This window comes from Danio rerio, chromosome 1 (assembly GCF_052040795.2).
Source record: "Danio rerio strain M-AB ecotype USA chromosome 1, GRCz13ab, whole genome shotgun sequence".
Taxonomy (NCBI): Eukaryota; Metazoa; Chordata; class Actinopteri; order Cypriniformes; family Danionidae; genus Danio; species Danio rerio.
In genome coordinates this window covers 61,497,501-61,517,024 of record NC_141021.1, presented here as the reverse complement: position 1 = coordinate 61,517,024, position 19,524 = coordinate 61,497,501, and the positions used below count along the sequence as shown (strand labels likewise).

Here is a 19,524-nt window from a genome sequence, read left to right as displayed (position 1 = left end):
GAAACAAGACAAAAACTCTTGTGAAAGTCATGTTTTGTAGTGTAGAAGCTCAGATTACCTGCTCATGAATGCAGCATCTTTTCTCACAGTCCTTCACCAAAGTACTTTAATAAATATTTGCATGTGGTAACTACTGGAAACCGTTCAGTCCCTGGGGCTCTTGCCTGGGGTTCGAGGATCAGCTATAAATTCCTCTGTCTCCGGTATCTTACCCACACACACACACCGGCTCCACCGTCTCCATCACTGCTCCTCCATCTTTAAATATGGTGCTCTCCAGATCCCAGCAGTTCTCCGGCAGGTCCCTGGCCCCGGCCGTCACCCATTCTCGAGGGCCTGTAAGTTTCTCCAGCTTCGGAAATCAGTCGATGGTGACTGGGGCTCTGAAGAGCGGCTCTGGAATGGGCTTTGGTTCTGGAGCCAGTCTGGGCTTTGGTTCTGGAGCCAGTCTGGGCTTTGGTTCTGGCTCCGGAATGGGCTTCGGTTCTGGCTCCGGAATGGGTTTCGGTTCTGGCTCCGGAATGGGCTTCGGTTCTGGAGCCGGATTAGGCTTCGGTTCTGGAGGTGGTTTAGGCTTTGGATCTGGTTTTGGAGCAGGTTTTGGTTCTCACCTGAGGACGGTTGGTGGCGGAGTCTCAAACGTATCCGGGAGCTCCATCAGTGCCTCCTTCAGGTAGGCATGGGCTGGTATAGGAGTTTAACATTATGATAACCTTGGATAAAAATATCAGGGTATTGTGATAACTGCTCTAAAATATGTTCGCTTAAATGTCTGAGTAAAAATACCCTCACTGAACACACACTTTAGGAAAGATTTTAAATATTTTGGAGTAGTATATTATTTTGAATAATAATTTAAATATATCATAGACTTCTGCTGTCTTCATTAGCTTCAAAAGCACAGATTTCTCTACATCTTGAAAAGGCATCTTGGGATATCTTTCTTTTCTGTGGATATAAAGTAAGGTCACAGTTGGTCTATAAGCAATGGTTCTCAAACTCGGTCCTGGAGGTCGGATGTCCTGCAGATTTTAGCATCAACTTTCCTTATCACACCTGCAACGATGTTTCAAGAAAGCCTGGAAAGAGCTTGATTAGCTAGCCCAGGTGTGTCTGATTGGAGCTAAAATCTGCAGGACACCGGCCCTCCAGCACTGAGATTGAGACCCGCTGGTCTACAGGATGTTGGTGTGTAAGTGTTTTCAGATGTTTGCTGAATCATAGGCTGATCGTCATGCAAAAAACACTTTATATACAGTACATTCACCATCGGAGTGGCATAACAGAAAATGCTATTAGTTTTAAAAGCTTGACTTTTCCAAACCGTGGTAAACCTTGAAACTGGTTCTCCTCCCACGCCTTGTTCAGGTCAGATAGAGGTTCGTTCGCCGGAGCCGTTTCCAACATCGTGAATGAGAAAAAGCAGCTGCAGACCCTGAACGACCGTCTGGCCTCGTACCTGGAGAAGGTGAAGCGTCTGGAGACGACCAACCACGAGCTGAACGAGAAGCTCCGCGCCTTCACTTCTAACCGAGTGCAGAGCAGCTTCGACCTGGAGCCGTACGAGCTGCAGATCCGGCCTCTGCGGGAGCAGGTGAGCGGCTCATTTACACACCTGCAGCCTGATTTAGATGATTAAGTTGATTTTGGCGATTATCATACACCAGAATAACGTTTAGTTATTTATTAATGCTTACAGCTCATATGATGATTCAAAGCGCTTTAATGGAGTCAATATTGAAGTTAAATATGTTCACAAAATATGTTCAGTGCTGTCGCCTCACAGCAAGAAGGTCGCTGGTTCGAGCCTCGACTCAGTTTCCGTTTATGTGTGGAGTTAGCATGTTCTCCCTGCATTCGCATGGGTTTCCTCCGGGTGTTCCGGTTGCCCTCACAGTCCAAACACATGCGGTACAAGTGAATTGGGTAGGCTAAATTGTCCGTAGTGTGTGTGTGTGTGTGGATGTTTCCCAGAGATGGGTTGCGGCTGGAAAGGCATCCACTTTGTAAAAACTTGCTGGATAAGTTGGTGGTTCATTCCGCTGTGGTGACCCCGGATTAATAAAGGGGCTAAGCCGACAAAAAAACGAATGAATATAGCTAAACTGCCTACATTCTCCTGTCATCTGTCTATAGCTCAACCCCTTCTGCATGTGCTGTTGCGTACACACACGTCCATCTGTTTTGTGCATTTATAAATGAGAGCCCTGCTCTTTATGCATTGTGAATTGATTATAATACTGTCCATGTTTTGTCCTCCAGCTTCTGCTTCTCATTCAGGAGCACACCCGCATCGGGTTAGCCGTAGACAACGCCAAACTGGCAGCAGAAGACTTCAGGATGAAGTGAGTTTGCGTGATTCGTAATAATATGACGCTCTTAACGTCTAACTACATCAGTAGCTGCATTAGAGACAGATCGATAAGCGTATCAGGGTCCACACCAGTGGATGATGGCGATGATGATGATGATACTATAGTCTCTGCAATACCTGATTCTGATTGGTCAATTATGAGATGTTATTCTCTGATGGCGGCAACTGATTAACTAACAACATGGAATAATATTGAGCTGCACGGTGGCGCACAGCAAGAAGGTCGCTGGTTCGAGCCTCGGCTGGGTCAGTTGGTGTTTCTGTGTGGAGTTTGCATGTTCTCCCTGTGTTGGCGTGGGTAAATTGGGTAGGCTAAACTGTGTAAATGAGTCTGTATGGGTGTTTCCCTGTGATGGGTTGCAGCTGGAAGGGCATTAATAAGTTATAAAGGTAAGTTGGATAAGTTAGCAGTTCATTCCGCTGTGGCGACCCTAGATTAATAAAGGGACTAAGCCAAAAATGAAAATGAATGAATGGATGGGCTAATATCTGGATAGTACGAATCGTCTTCACTGTTAATGAATATGGTTAGTAAATTATTAAAGCTCAAATCAGTGTTGTGTGTCTAACAGTTTAGTTTTGTTGCCAATCTAAAGTCAGGATAACATATATACAGCTAGTTGCTATTGCAGAGTAAAAGCATCAGTCGTTTACTACAGCTGCTGATGAACTTGTCAAACATTACTCCGTGATAACAACCCGCCGGGTGTACATTATCCCTTACTTTTTACTGAGTGTTCCCAGAGGAATTGTTTGTTTGTGTTGTCAATGTAGTGTCCTCTAGAACTAGCATTATTAGCGCTGCAGTCATTACTGTGTGTTTTCCGCAGGTTTGAGACGGAGCTGGCGATGGTTCAGTCAGTAGAGGGCGATATTGCAGGCCTGCGGAGCCTGAAGCAGGAGTACGACGCCACCAATGCAGCGCTGCAGACGGAGCTGACGGCCCTCGGGCAGGAGCGCAGCGCCATCAGAGACGCACACCAGCAGGTCAGCAGCGATTCACAGAACTGATGAGTCACTCCTGAACGATTCTTTACTTTGATTGAATCTTCTATGTGACTCTGGAATGAAGAGTGGTCTGCATGCACACATTGCACAGGAGATCGGATTGGTTCCTGTCTTCAGTCAGGGTTGAGTCTTCTGTTCATCATGTGAAGGACAGAAGCAGATCATGAGCAGATAAAGATTCAATCCGTTCGTCTCTCGAGTCCTCGGTTTGAGTCGTCTCTTTACAGTCAACTTTAGACGCGACTGACCTCTGACCTTTGTCCCCTGCTCCAGGAGATGGTGTCTCTGCGGGGTCAGATGGCGGGAACGGTGACGGTGGATGTGAAGGAGATCGAGAGCGCTGACCTGTCGCGGGTGATAGCCGAGATCCGCTCCGAGTACGAGACGGCCATCGAGAAGAATCGCAAAGAGGCGGAGCACTGGTACACCAAACAGGTACGCGCACACACACACACACACACACACACACACACACACACACACACACACACTTACTGTGTAAAGTTGATCCTTTTTGAATCAACAGATGGAGCAGAAGCAGGCGGAGACGGAGCTGATCACAGAGACCACGGTCAGCGGCAGCTCCGAGATCACCGACAGCAGAAAACAGACCATGAGCCTGCAGACACAGCTGGACGCCGCACTCATGCAGGTACACACACACACACACTGAACACACACACTGCATGAACACATGGACTCACTGACAACACCACACACCAACATACACACACTGAACACACACACTGAATGAACACATGGACTCACTGAAAACACACACACACACACACACACACACGCACACACACACACACACACACACTAAAAACACAAAACAACATACACACTCCGAACACACACACACACACACTGACCACATGCAGACTGAACACACGTACACAAAAAATGCACAACAACACGGATGCACACACACTGACCACATGCACATTAAACACACATTTACACACACACACAAAACACACACACACACACTCAACACATTTAAACACACACTGAAAACAAACGCCAACACACAATGAAAATACACACACACATTGAACACACATACACATTGAAAACACACACCAGTACACACACACTGAACAAACACAAAATTAACACACATTAAACACCCACACAGACACACACACACTGAAAACAAACACCAACATACACACACTGAAAACACACACACTGAAAACACACACCAACATACACACACACCAACATACACACACACACACACACTGAAAACACACACCAACATACACACACTGAAAACACACACACTGAAAACACACACCAACATACACACACACACTGAAAACACACACCAACATACACACACACTGAACACATGAACACTCACTGAAAACACACACCAACACTCACACACACACACGCACACTGAACACACCCACACACTAAAAACACTCTAACATACACACACACTGAACACGTGCAGACTGAACACACGTACAAAAGAAATGCACACCAACACGGATGCACACACACTGACCACATGCACATTAAACACACACACAATGAACACACACTGAAAATACACACCAACACACATTTACACACACACACACACACACTAAAAACACACATACACATTGAAAACACACACCAGTACACACAAACTGAACAAACACAAAATTAACACACACTAAAAAAAAACACACACACACACACACACTGAAAACAAACACCAACATACACACATTGAAAATGCACCAATACACACACTGAACAAACACACACCAATACACACAATGAACACACACACACACACACACACACACTGAAAACACAAACACTTACACACTCACTGAACAGACACCAACAGACTCACACACATATTTACACTCACACACACTGAACAGTATCTGACATGCCCCGCCCTCTTCTTCTCATTGGCTGCTCATTGATGTGCTTGAGCTCAACCACTCTCACTGGCCGAGCTGTGAGAAAACCAACATGCTATTGGCTGTTTTTTCAAAAGAGGGAGGGGCTACACTTTGCCCCGCCCTCTCTCCATGTTTCAGTTGAAGTTACGCCAAACATCAAATAAAAACACATTTCAAAACACTTCACACGTCCTTTAATGAGCAAAAATAAATGAGAATGAAATCTATTTCCCAGTGCTGGGTTGCAGCTGGAAGGGCATCCGCTGTGTAAAACATATGCTGGAAAAGTTGGCGGTTCATTCCACTGTGGTGACCCCCTGATTAATAAAGGGACTAAGCCGAAAAAAAAATGAATGAATAAAATTAAATCTGTGTGTGTGTGTGCAGAAGGGCAGTCTGGATCAGCGTGCGCTGGAGGTCCAGGCTCAGTATCAGACCCAGCTGCAGTCTCTGGCTCACCTGGCTGCGGGTCTGGAGGAGGAGCTGTCCTCGGTGCGGGAGAGCGCCATCCAGCAGAGCCGAGACTACCAGCAGCTGCTCAGCACCAAAGTCCAGCTGGAGAGCGAGATACACACCTACAAACAGCTGCTGGCGGCCGCCGGAGACATGCGGGTGGCGCTGGTGCCGTCCAACACACACTCCGCTAAGCTGAAGCTGGTGGACGGAGGAGCGGCTGCAGCATCATCAGGTCAGGACATTAATACAGCACAGGAGGGACCTTCAGTATATAGAGGACCTCAGCCTCACTTTACAGAGCTCCTATTATGCAGAAATGCCTTTAATGCGGTGCTTAACCGCAGCAATGTGTGTGTCAGCAGTGTGTGTGTGTGTGTGTGTAATGGTCAACAGCACTGAATTGTGTTTGTTCTAGTCAGACTTGATCAAAACTGTCTGCAGAAAATCTTTGATTGACAATCTCCCTTTGCATGATGTCATCAGAGGGGGAAAGCCCCGCCCATTTTCCCATCATTAAGTGCTTTAGCTTCAGATGCTAACCTCAGAGCAGACTCCACATGGCGTGTCTAAAACGTATCATCATGGTGTGTTTCATTTCAGGTGCAGTGGGCGGAGTCACCGTCTCAGTCTCCACCTCTTCTGATGTCAAGTCCACTGGCTCATTGGCGGCTTCAGTGGGCGGGGCTGTAGCTGATGCAGCGCTGTCAGTGGGTGGAGCAACAGCGGATGCGGTGCTGTCAGTGGGCGGAGCAACAGCAGATGCAGTGCTGTCAGTGGGCGGAGCAACAGCGGATGCAGTGATGTCATCAGGCAGTGTGTCCTCCAGTGTGACCTTGAGCTCCTCATCAGTCTTACCATGAGGTTCAGTCCAACACACACACACGCACACACACACACACACACAGTAAAAATATTTCAGAATTCCAGTTTTGTTTTTTTGCTTTATATATATATATATATATATACTCACCAGCCACTTTATTAGGTACACCTTACTAGTACTGGGTTGGACCCCCTTTCCCTTTCAGAACTGCCTTAATCCTTTGTGCATTTGTTGATCTGACGGCAGACACTGAATCAGGAGAGGGTTAACTGCATCTGACAGAAGTAGAACGGCTTTAAAACACACACCTTTCAAAATAAAGTTATGCATCACAAAAACCCTCCGTAAGCCAATCAAAATGTGAATTTCAGATCGATTATTCCAGTTAAGAAATGCTGTGAAGGGAAGTTCTAAGCATCCACTGGAAGACGCTGGTCATTACGGCGCCGTCCATTGAGCATGCAAGAAAAAGCTCCATACATCAGTGTAAAACCATCATGTGTGTGTGTGTGTGTGTGTGTGTTTCAGATGTGATGTCAGTGGAGGGACGATCAGCTCCTCATTAAAGCTCCAGCTGTAAAACACTGAATATTGATCATCAATAAACTCAAAACTCAAACTGATCAGCCTGATGATGATTTATTGAGCATTCATGACAGAAGCAGAGACTCAGTGATGAAGTGTGGAGATCAACGCTACACACACTCCTGACGTGATTACATGATCATGAAGCGCACCAGCAGATTTATTGCATAAACACACACACACACACACACTTCAAGGAGAAAACACAAACACACTGTCCATTAGTTCTGAATCGATTCAAAGAGTTGATTCTTCACTATTGTAGTGATTCTTTTTTTATTTTATACACTCAAAGCACACTCGCAAATGAGCTAAATATTAATTTGAAAACATTAAAATTAAAAACAGTAAACTCATCAAATTACGTATCAAACACACATCATGAACAAAAAAAAATCTCTTAATTAGACCGCCTGTATTGAACATGATCTCAGCAGAGAACAAAACAGCTGAATGCAGTGCAGTTTGTGTTAAATGAACAGAAAACAGCAGTGAATCATGCGCATGTTCAGCTGTCAGCAGATTTATTGCATATAAAACACTTCAAAGAGAAAACACACACACACACTGATCATTAGTTCTGAATCAATTCAAAAGAGTTGATTCTTCACTATTGTGATTCTTTTGTTTTGATTCTTTAGAGCAGGGGTGTCTAACTCGGTCCTAGAGGGCCGCTGTCCTGCATAGTTTAGCTCCAACTTTCTTAAACACACCTGCTTGTAGCTTTCTTGTATACCTAGAAACAGCTTGATTAGCTAGTTTAGGATTGTTTAATTGGGGTTGAAACAAAAATATGCAGGACACCGGCCCTCCAGGACCGAGTTTGGCCAGCCTTGCTTTAGACTCTGTCTTGTTCTGTTTAGTTTGATGTGTTGAACAGGGCGTGCAGTACTCAAATAAGGAGACGTATCTTTTAGTCACTGGAGTTTCATTTTAGAAACAGATATTGAAAAACGTTAAATGAGTCGTTTTCTGATTTTTGTTTTACAATTTAAAAATGAAAATTGAAATTTAAAGCGTTTTTGATTTAATTTTCTTTTTTTATTTCAAATAACAAAATATAAAATCAGCAGAAAACAAAAATAAAGGCTTGTGTTTTTATATTCTGAAACCAGACAGGCCGACTCATTCACAGTGACGCAATGCTGACCTGCTAGCTGACTATAGGCTGTTATTTTCCCACATTATTAATGTTATAAGTGAAGTTTATGTATAAACAAATTTCAAGAGGATCACGTGCTTATGATTAGCGGCTAGATCCGCATTATCCTATTCACTACGCTCCAATCAGATGACTCTTAAACAACTATAAATACCCTGGGATTCATTCCACTGCTATCTTTGTTTTGAAGAGTCCCCCCTTCCACCCCTACTCCTCCTTCTTAGATGGGTGACACTGTGGCCCAGTGCATAGCACTGTTGCCTCACAGCAAGAATGTCTCTGGTTCCAGGCTTTACCAAACCAGCAGACATTTCTGTGTGGAGTTTGCACTTCTCCCCGTGCTTGCGTGGGTTTCCCCCGGGTTCCCTGGTTTCCTCCCACCGCCTAAAAACATGCAATTAAGTTAATTGAATAATCTAAATTGGCACCATAGATATGCTTCTAGTACGCAGTTATCTTCAAGAGCAATCACTTACTGTTCATTGGTTACTACAGCAGGGGAGTTCTCGAGATCTACCTGAGCTCAAACTCCCCTCCTGCCTTGCAACGGGAGGGAGCCCTGGGCTCGAGGATCTCATGAGCTCAGGGCTCTCTCCCAGGACAGCATGCCAAACACGCTTTATAATTAATCATCAGCTAAGTGTGAACTCTTGAAAGGTGTTTTCTTGTGATAACTGGATTCTGTGAAGACATATTTTCCTCATTAAGACAACATATTTCTCATAAAAGGGCCAGTTATAGGCTATATATTTATTTTTTGTTAGCATGTTTTAAATGAAACAACCTTTATTCTGACATTACATGCGAGCATTTTGCTTTTCTGAACACCTTTCTGAAAATAAAGTTTTAATATTGTTAAAAAAACCATAATTCTCCCACTTCCTGAAGTTTGAGTCATTTCAAGTGAGAGAGGCATTAATACAGTTGTTTGTGACGCACATTTCATTACACCATAGTATTTTAAAATAAAAATGAACAGGTAATGTTATCTGAATGGAGGCATGCTGCGCAAACACCCTGATCAGCATCCCATGTCTTATAAAAACGGACTATCACTAAAGCTTACGAACGAGTTGTGTGCGTGCGTCACCGTCATCACCCCGCTACAGTGGGTCTATCCATAATTTCATGTAGCCATGAGCAAATATAGCAGCAAATTTTTAATGCATGAATTGAAATTATTATAAAATAGCCTGGCGACACTGTGGCGAAGTGGTAGTGCTGTCAACTCACAGCAAGAAGGTCGCTGGGTCTCACCTCGGCTCAGTTGGTGTTTTTGTGTGGAGTTTGCATGTTCTCCCTGCGTTCGAGTGGGTTTCCTCCGGGTGCTCCGGTTTCACCCACAGTCCAAACACATACGGTACAGGTGAACTGAGTAGGCTAAATTGTCATGAGTGTGTGTGTGTGGATGTTTCCCAGTGATGGGTTGCAGATGGAAGGGTGTCTGCTGTGTAAAAACATGCTGGATAAATTGGCGGTTCATTCCGCTGTGGCGACCCCGAGTTAATAAGGGGCTAAGTCGATAAGAAAATGAATGAATGAATGAATAGGCTGCTGCTATTTCAGTCGAATGTCCAATGTTACTGTCATTGCTGAAGTGGAAGTGATTTTAACAATAAACTTTATGTTCAGCAATGCAAATAACGTATGTATCGTCAATTATGTTGTTCCATATAACCGGCTTCAATGAGGAAAATATGTCTTAACGAAATCCTGTTATCACAAGAAAACACCTTTTATAACATTATTAGGTGAAAAAAATAATACAGTCGGCTAGCAGGTCAGTGTTGCGTCACTGTAAATGAGTCGGCCTGTCTGATTTCGGAATTCAAAAAATTATTCGTTTTTGTTTTCTGCTGATTTTATTTTTATTATTCGAAATAAAAAATGAAAATCAAATCAACTTTGAATTTTGCTTTTTTGTTTTTAACCATAAAAAAAGAAAAATGGGCTGTTTTTTTATTTTTGTTTTAAAATTTGAAAACGATAATCAAAAACGCATTACATTTCAATTTTAGTTTTTTTATTTTAAAACGAAAATCTGAAAACGACTCGTATTTTATTTTTCAATAGTCATTCATTCATTCATTTTCTTGTCGGCTTAGTCCCTTTATTAATCCAGGGTCGCCACAGTGGAATGAACCGCCAACTTATCCAGCATGTTTTTACGCAGCAGATGCCCTTCCAGCTGCAACCCATCTCTGGGAAACATCCACACACACACTCATTCACACTCATACACTTCGGACAGTTTACTCAGTTCACCTGTACCACATGTGTTTGGACTGTGGTGGAAACCGGAGCACCCGGAGGAAACCCACGCAAATGCAGGGAGAACATGCAAACTCCACACAGAAACACCAACTGACCCAGCCAAGACTTGAACCAGCGACCTTCTTGCTGTGAGGCGACAGCACTACCAACTGCGTCGACAATTATTTAAAATCTGTTTCTAAAATGAAAATCCAAAGAGCAAAAGATAAAAACACCAAACAACTTCCAGCCTTAATCTACAAATTGCTGCCGTATGATGCTTAACCATCCTCGCAAACGCCTCTCCTTATCGTAAACTAGTGTCACAAATATTCAGTGCTTACGTAAATATTCCACACTCAAACCCTCAGTAAATAAGCTAAATGTACTGCATACATGAATAATTACAGCATTATAACACTGAATAAGCATGTGTTTATCAGTCTTTATGTGTGTGTGTGTGTGTGTGTGTGTGTGTGTGTGTTATAACACCAGCAGCATTCACATGACAAATAAAGCAGACTTTGATTTAAAACAAAACTAAGATCAAACCCTGTCGTCTTTTATTGGAGCTCAAACGCACGTGTTGGGACTATAACTCAGTTCCAGCACATTTATAATGCATTATACCATCTCTTATGAGTGCATTAGTAGAGAAATGAAGCCGTACACTTCATTAATGATCATCAATGAATGAAGAATGAAAGGTACTAATTATGAATATGGACGCTTACATTGTTTGTTCTTTGGACAGTTCAGTGTGACATCCCATCATCAGCTGGTAGATAGTATACAGCATTATAGGTGAATCATGGATTTGGTAAAATGAATCGATTCTTTGAAATGAATCAATTGAATCTGTTCATGGAAAAGTGTCTGGTTGTTGTTAGTAAGTGATTCTGTTCATTAGTGACAGAATGGGAGAGGCTGAAATGATTCATTTGAGGAGTCGATTCTCCTTATGGAATCTGTTCTGAACATTTGAATCGACTCCTAATGCTCTTGAATTGATTCTTTTCAGAACCAACTCCCAGTGGTACTGTTTGTGTGTATGAATGTATGTGTGTGTGTGTGTGTACTTTTGTTTGTATATGTGTGATTTAGTGTATTTCTGTATGTGTGTATTGTGTACATCTGTAATTGTGTGTTTCTGTATGTGTGTGTGTATTCATGAGCGTATATGTGGGAATTTCTGTGTATTTGTGTGATTCAGTGTGTTTGGCTTTTCTGTATGTGTGTATATCTGTGATTGTGTGTGTGTGTGTATTCATGAGCGTATATGTGTGATTGTGTGTATTTCTATGTCCATCTGTGCGATTTAGTGTGTGTGTGTATTTTTGTATGTGTCTATTGTGCTTATGAGTGATTGTGTGTGTGTGTGTATTCATGAGCGTATTTGTGTGTATTTCTGTGTATCTTTGTGATTCAGTGTGTGTGTATGTGCATTTCTGTTTGTGTATTTTGTGTATGTGTAATTGTGTGTGTGTGTGCGTGTATTCATGAGCTTATATGTGTGTTTGTGTGTGTATATGTGTGATTGTGTTTGTGTGTATTCCTGTACGTGTGTATTATTATTTATATGTGTGGTTGTGTGTGCTCATTTCTATGTGTATATGTGTGATTCTGTGTGTGTGTGTGCGTGTGTGTTACCAGTTTAGTGTGTGTCGGTGTGTTCAGATGTTTTCTACTGTTCACACACCGGCTCTCCTTCAACCACGTACCAAACCTCATTATGCCTGTTCAACAGCTTCAGCGGACTAAACACACACACACACACACACACACACACACACACACACACACACACACACACACACACACACACACACAGAAAGAGATAAAAAGAGCATTAATACATCATAAATAGATAATTGTTTCAAAATTTCTGTAAAGTGTGTTTGTGTGTGTGTTTATGTGTGTGTGTGTGTGTGTGTGTGTGTGTTTGTACCTGTCGTAGCCCACAGCGTAATGGTGTGTGTTATTGAAGTGGGCGTCGGCTCTGATCAGTGCTCGGGTCAGCAGGTGGGCGTGGACTCGAGAGGTGATTGACAGCATCCAGCCGCCATAACTCCTCACGTACACGTCCATGTCGGCCATATCAGAGAAATACAGCTATATAAACACACACATAACAACTGTCACACCTAATAAATATAGCTATTGATATCGTTTCTATTCTAAAATATTAATAATCATACTGAGATTACCTAAAAAAATACCTTTAAAAAATCATTAAAAACATTACAATACAAAATAAACGATAAAATAAAATAAAAAAATGACTAAAAAAAAATTATTGACAAAAAAAATAAATATAATTTTTTTTAAATTACATTTCATATAAATATTCATTTGAAAAAGCCACTATTAATACTTTAGTTATTAATTTAGTCAATAGTTATTAATAATTATTTATCTGTATTATTAACTAATATACATTAAACAAATGGCTTATCAAACACCAAGAGTTCGTATCATGAACAGACACATTATCTCTTAAATAGCCAGCCCGTATTGAGCGTGATCGCAAAGTCCAAAACAAAATTAAAAACAGCAGAATTCAACTTAAATTGCTAACATAAATTCAACTCAAATGTGTAAAATGAACAGAAACGCCAGTGAATCTTGCGCTACGATCAGCTCTTAGCTAATGGACCTTTCTGAATATCTGGCGATTGCTCGAACCTTGTCATTGGTCGGTGTGGGTGGATGCTCCTGATAGGCTGACGGCAACAGGAAGCTGAGGGTGTAGATCGCCGGTTCCCACATCTTAACTTCCTCTGGAACTTCAACGAGCACCGGAGCCATCATCTCAAACTTCACACCTAAACACAAAAACTAGCTGTGTGTCCATCCAAAGACGCAAACTTGTGCGCAAAACTGGAATATTGTATAAAACGTTTGCGAATAAAGCAGCGGCTCCATTCAATGAGAATCAAAAGAGAACAAAATCGTCACTTCCTGATTTACTGGCTGCAAATATCAGAAAAATGTATAAAAAAAACGTCACTTTCTGGTTATTAGGCAGCAAATATCCAACAACATTTTAAAAAACTTCACTTATGAATTACGTGAAGTCGAAAATCAGACGAAAATTACCGAAATCACTTTCTAATAATATGGCAACAAATATCAGACAGAAAAATTTATAAAATTGTTACTTCCTGATAAACTGGCGGCAAATATCAGACAAAAATGCACAAAATTGCCACTTTCTAATTATGAGGCAAAAATTATCAGACAGAAAAATTAACAAAATCGTCACTTCTTGATAAACGAGTGTCAAAAATCAGAAAAAAAATAAACCAAATCGTCACTTCCCAATTACATGTCAGACAATTTACAAAATCATCCCTTCCTGATTAACTGGTGACAAATATCAGACAACAATTTACAAAATCGCCACTTCCTGATTAATTGACGGCAAATATCAGACCAAAAACTCAGCTAAATCGTCACTTCCTGATTATGTATGGACAAATATCAGATATAAAAATAAACAAAATCAACTTTTTCCGGATAAACTGGCACTAAATATCGGACAGGAAAATTAACACAATTACAACTTTCTGATAAACGAGTGGCAAATACAAAAAAATAAGCTAAATCGTCACCTCTTAATTACATGAAGGCACATATGTCAGACAATTTACAAAATCATGCCTTCCTGATTGACTATCGACAAACATCAAAAACTATTTACAAAATCGTCACTTTTAGATTAATTGATGGCAAATATCAGACGAGTTAATTTTTTACAAAATCGTCACTTTCTCGATTACGTGGAAACAAATATCAGCAAAAAAATTACAAAATCGTCACTTCCTGATTACGTGGAAACAAATATCAGACAGAAAATTAACAAAATCGTCACTTTCTCAATTACGTGGAAACAAATATCAGCAAAAAATTAACAAAATCGTCACTTCCTGATTACGTGGAAACAAATATCAGACAGAAAATTAACAAAATCGTCACTTTCTCAATTACGTGGAAACAAATATCAGACAGAAAATTAACAAAATCGTCACTTCCTGATAAACTGGTAGCAAATATCAGAGAAATCTACAAAATCGTCACTTCCTGATTCACTGGTGGCAAATTTCAGAAAAATTAACAAAAACGTCACTTTCTGGTTATGTGGCTGCAAAAATCAGATGAAAATTACCTAAATCGTCACTTTCTAACTATATGGCAACAAATATCAGACAGAAATATTAATAAAATTGTTACTTTCTGATAAACTGGCGGCATTTATCAGAAAAATTTACTCAATCGCCACTTTCTGTTTACGTGTCAACAATTTTCAGACAGAAAAATTAACAAAATCGTCACTTCTTGATAAACGAGAGGCAAATATCACAAAAAAATCATCACTTCCTAATTACGTCAGACAATTTACAAAATCATCCCTTCCTGATTAATTGACGGCAAACATCAGTTTTTTTTTTACAAAATCATCACTTCCTGATTACGTGGAAAAAAAATATCAGATAAATAATTAACAAAATCATCACTTCCTGATGAACTGTCTGCAAATATCAGCCAGGAGAAATTAACTCAATTGTCACTTTTTGACTATGTGGTGGCAAGTATCACATAGAAAAATAAAAAAAAAACTGATAAACTGGCAGCAAATATCAGAAATGTTTTTACAAAATCGGCAATTCCTGATTACGTGAAGGCAAATATCAAACAGAAGAACTTACAAAATAGTCAGAAAAATATCTCAAAATGCACATAAAAATAGTGGAATGTTAACGTAGCTACTGATTATATACAATAAAGAAAAACTCCACCAACCTTCTTTATTGTCTCCGTTTATGTAATGATAGAGTCGTCTGAAGGCCATGGCAGCTCCGACCCCCAGAAAATAGGCCTCAGCATCAGTGGAGACCCATCGCGTGGCTGAATAATGACGCACCTGCAAACACAGAGATCTGCTAAATTAACGATTTCCACAGCTCAGTGTAAGCGTAAACTCATCTGAGCGTCTGACCTCGTACTCGGCCGTCCTGCAGATCAGATCGAACTGAAGACATTCTTTAGACTCAGAGCAGAAACTGCTGGAGTTACTGAGGCTGCGGAGGGAGAAAACACAGACGGTTAACACACACCGCCAGCGCCATCTACTGGTGAAAGAGAAAGTGACGTTTCTGACCCGACGCTGCCGCTGGCCACAGAGCTCAGAGCCAACACACACAGCAGAGTTGCAGCACACACACACCTGCAGAAACACAACACAACAGAGTCACAGCACACACACACACACACCTGCAGAAACACAACAGAGTCGCAGCTGCAAAAATACAACACACACAGCAGAGTCGCAGCACACACACACCTGCAGAAACACAACACAACAGAGTCACAGCACACACACACCTGCAGAAACACAACAGAGTCGCAGCTGCAAAAATACAACACACACAGCAGAGTCGCAGCACACACACACCTGCAGAAACACAACTCACAACAGTCACAGCACACACACCTGGAGATACACAACAACACTGGTGAGATTCAAGCTAATAAATGTTTTACCGCAAACAGAAGCACTGCACTCTGAAACCTGAATTTCATGTATGATTTTCATATTTATAAAATTGAAACTTGTTGTGCGCAGACACCCTGCACATTAAATGTATTTGTGCACTGGAACTTGAAATTTTCATCTGCATTTTTTATCCATTAATATTCATTGTGCATTGAACTTTGCACATTAATACAAAATTTTTAGGCATTTTTGCACACTGAAATTTTCATGTGCTTTTTAGTATTCGCTATCCTAAAAATTAATCACACACTGAAACCCAAAATTGTATTTATCGTATTTATTTTCTCGCATCATTTATAAAAAATCAATTGTTGTGCACAGACACCTGGCATAGTGAAACCTGACATTTTTGTGTTCTTTATGGACTTTTTGGATTAGTTATCCAAAAAATGGGTCATGCACAGAAACCCTTTGCACTGGAGGTCTTTGCACTAAAAGCTGAATTTTTTATTTGTTTTTTTAATGTATTTAATACCCTAAACATTCATTGTGCATTGGGTCTTGTACTCTGAAACCCACATGTTTTAGTTTATTTGCAGACTGAAGGTGTTAGGAAACTATTCCTTATCCTTCCTTATTTGTGCGCAGAAAACCTTGCACACTGAAATCTGAAATCTTATTCTGCTTGTTCTTATTCATTGTCCAAAAGTTAATTGGACAGAAATTTTACATTTTCATATTCATTTTCTCGCATTATGTAAAAATTTGTTGCACACAGAAATCCTAAATTTGTGCATCTTTTCATGTGCATAATCCTAAAAATTAGTTGTACACAAAAACATTTTGTATTGTTTAACCTTAAAATCTTAAAACATTGCACACTGAAATCTAAAATGTATGTATGGTTTAATCATATAATCATTAAACTGGACACTTTGATGAAAAAAAATTTGTATAAAAATGTATGCACTTTTTGGATTGTTATCCTAAAAATGGGTCATGCACAGAAAGCCTGAGTCCTGAGATCTTCACACTGCACACTAGAACCTGAAAATTTCATATGCATTTATAATGTATTTAACATCCAATTACTTGATTGCGCATTGAACTTGCAAGCTGAAACCCTCGTTTTTGTATGCGTTTACTTGCTCACTGAAATCCGAAATTTTCATGTGCTTTGTCGTATTTATTATACTAAAAATCTGTCGCACACAGAAGTCCCAAAAATTCTTGCATTTTGTTCATTATCCTAAAAATAGTTTGTGCACAAAAAAACTGCATGCTAAACTTAGATTTCTGTGTGTCTTTTTGCATTTATTATCCATTAAAATGTGTTGTGCACAGAAACCTAAATCTGTCACTCATTTTCTCTCATGAATTATTTAAAAAACTGTCACACTTTTTCATACAATCATAAAACTTCTCACAGTAAATTTTCAAGAGGGCTTTATACATATTAGTTATTATATAAAATAATAATTACACAGAAACCATGCCCACTGAAAGCCCACATTTTATATGCATTTTTCATTTTGATTATAGGCTACTGAAAATTCATCGGGCACGAAATCTTGCACGATGAAATCTGAAAATTTCACATGCATTTTTTTTTCATATTTATTACCCAAAATCATTTTGCACAAAATGTTAGTCCATCAATTAAAACATTAACTGATCAGACATGTACATGTTTAAAAATATGTTTGTAATTTCTGTGAAACCATTTACTGTGATAATCACCATATGAATAGTATGTGCACTATACACAACACAAATTTGGACATTTCAAGAAATTCAGCAGTAAAACTCCCAACTACATTATTAATTAATTATCAAACGCATGCACTATTACTTGCGATAAAATGTAACTGAAGCACTTCTGAATTAAAAAAAAAAAAAGTGAATTTTAATTTAGAGAAAATCTGCTGTATCACTGCACTGTCCCCGAGTACAGCCCAGAATAGACACTTTCAGCTGTATACACACACAGGTTTGGACTCTTAAAAGACATAAGGACTTTTATAGGCTACTGTTTATTACATACACCTCCTTATATCCCTTAACCTGCTCTCACAGAAAGAACACTGCACTTCTACATAAGATTTAAGATACGAGACATTTAACTCATAGGAACCTCAATTTAGGTTGTAAATTTAGGTTTAATATTCACACACACACACACACACACACACACACACACAACCTGAAAGTTTCTTCATGCCGCACTGCGGAGAAACTTAATCCCAAAACACCCTCATCATTCATCAACATCCCTGCTATTTAACATTAATACGAGCCATAAAACACGCAATTTAGCGAGGTGAAAAGCCATTTAAAGTGTTTATATTCCCCTTAAACATGCTGAAATCTATATTACTACATCATAAATAACTGCAGATGAAGGAAAACTTTCAGATTTCCGCCATGTCTCGTTCATTACTTAGGGAAAAGACAGCAAAACTCAATCAGTCACATATATTTAGGTATTGATCAAATACACGCTCTTAGTATTTTGTACTTACATCGTGGTTTATATGAGATCCGAGGCAGATGAATCGGGTGGATCACCGCAGCGCGTTCACGAGCCTCTCTGTGCGTGCCCGTTCACCTGATGCGCGCGCGCGAAAGCGGTAAATACAAATGTTTTCCTCACACTCACAGAACCCCAAAAAACGAGTCGGGATTTAAGTGATTCGATTTATTTGACACTCGAACACAACTGACAGGATAAACCAGCAACATAAATCAAGCAGGAAGAGTTTCCTAACAGCGTTAGCCATTTTCAAAGCACTGCAGGAACAAAAATGGCTAAAAGTTGGTTTGAAGGGTAATGTCAAAGGTCAACGTTAGTTTCCCGCGCTCAGTGCTGACCGTTGATGATGACCGCGCGTCGTGTTTGCTGTAAGACGCGGCGTAACAGTGGTTTGTGCTTTATTTATTACTCTATTACTATTACTAAGGCCTGTAGAGAATGAGGGACAAATAGCTTAGATGGGGAAATCAGAATAAAATAAATAAAGCAGTGTTGTGTGACGCGATAAGATTGAAGTGACATTTCATTCAGGACAGAATAGAAAATTAACAGCCACAGACCTTTAATGTGGGAGTAACACGCATTAAAGAAATATATAACTTTAGAAAATCAACCTAGTTAAAGATATCCCAACCATTTGAAGCAAATGAAACACTGGTTTCATAAATAATAATTCTCCAATTCCTCAGCATAACTGATGACAGTTTAGCAAAAAAACAAAAAACAAACTCTGATCTGTCCCAGTGTGCTTTAAATTTATATACGCCAGCTTCACCATCCTGTTGAAGAGTCGCCTCTCTCCAGCCATCTAATCAAATAATTAACAGAAGAAAAAAACATAATATACAAACAATAACATCGGTTAAATAATAAAGACACGAGGAAATAAAAGGTTAAAATCAAACAAACCGTTTTTCATT

The 19,524-nt window shown here is 40.2% G+C and overlaps 3 protein-coding genes across 6 annotated transcripts in view; 1 reads left to right on the top strand and 2 right to left on the bottom strand.

Annotated features, from left to right (window-relative positions):
- Positions 1 to 214: 214 nt before the first annotated feature.
- On the top strand, positions 215 to 7,197 carry wu:fk65c09. Its single transcript, XM_087238050.1, has 9 exons — positions 215 to 673; positions 1,369 to 1,594; positions 2,263 to 2,345; positions 3,205 to 3,361; positions 3,656 to 3,817; positions 3,909 to 4,034; positions 5,683 to 5,983; positions 6,352 to 6,612; positions 7,103 to 7,197. The coding sequence occupies exons 1-8, from the start codon at positions 267 to 269 to the stop codon at positions 6,609 to 6,611; spliced, it is 1,722 nt and encodes a 573-aa protein (XP_087094176.1). The 5' UTR covers positions 215 to 266; the 3' UTR covers position 6,612; positions 7,103 to 7,197.
- soul5l (heme-binding protein soul5, like) lies at positions 6,703 to 18,943 on the bottom strand. Of its 3 annotated transcripts, none has more exons than XM_087238327.1 (8): positions 18,594 to 18,693; positions 15,736 to 15,801; positions 15,574 to 15,655; positions 15,378 to 15,498; positions 13,260 to 13,399; positions 12,523 to 12,686; positions 12,225 to 12,331; positions 6,703 to 6,849 (listed from the first exon to the last, which is right to left on the bottom strand). In XM_087238327.1, coding segments are annotated over exons 1-7 (648 nt in total). In that variant the 5' UTR covers positions 18,596 to 18,693; the 3' UTR covers positions 6,703 to 6,849; positions 12,225 to 12,258. The 3 variants fall into 3 exon arrangements, 1 of the variants encoding a protein (XP_087094453.1); XR_015477172.1 differs by lacking the exon at positions 6,703 to 6,849 and adding an exon at positions 7,198 to 7,726 and having other exon boundaries at positions 11,067 to 12,331; positions 18,594 to 18,943; XR_015477173.1 differs by lacking the exon at positions 6,703 to 6,849 and adding an exon at positions 7,198 to 7,726 and having other exon boundaries at positions 11,080 to 12,331; positions 18,594 to 18,943.
- Positions 18,755 to 19,524, bottom strand: part of gpr108 (G protein-coupled receptor 108) — an 8,264-nt gene continuing 7,494 nt past the window's right edge. For both annotated transcript variants that reach the window (XM_087238064.1, XM_087238062.1), the window contains exon 18: positions 18,755 to 19,524. This exon is cut by the window's right edge and continues 412 nt beyond it. The gene's annotated coding sequence lies outside the window, so the exon portion shown is untranslated.

Bases quoted from the DNA above. Each gene is read 5' to 3' on its own strand.
- wu:fk65c09 (XM_087238050.1), top strand. From the start codon at position 267: ATGGTGCTCTCCAGATCCCAGCAGTTCTCCGGCAGGTCCCTGGCCCCG. The intron at 2,346-3,204 runs GTGAGTTTGCGT...TGTTTTCCGCAG, and splicing joins GCAGAAGACTTCAGGATGAA to GTTTGAGACGGAGCTGGCGA. The intron at 3,818-3,908 runs GTACGCGCACAC...TTGAATCAACAG, and splicing joins AGCACTGGTACACCAAACAG to ATGGAGCAGAAGCAGGCGGA.
- soul5l (XM_087238327.1), bottom strand. The intron at 15,499-15,573 runs GTCAGACGCTCA...CTGTGTTTGCAG, and splicing joins GCAGGACGGCCGAGTACGAG to GTGCGTCATTATTCAGCCAC. The intron at 12,687-13,259 runs GTTCGAGCAATC...GTGTTTATATAG, and splicing joins CCACACCGACCAATGACAAG to CTGTATTTCTCTGATATGGC.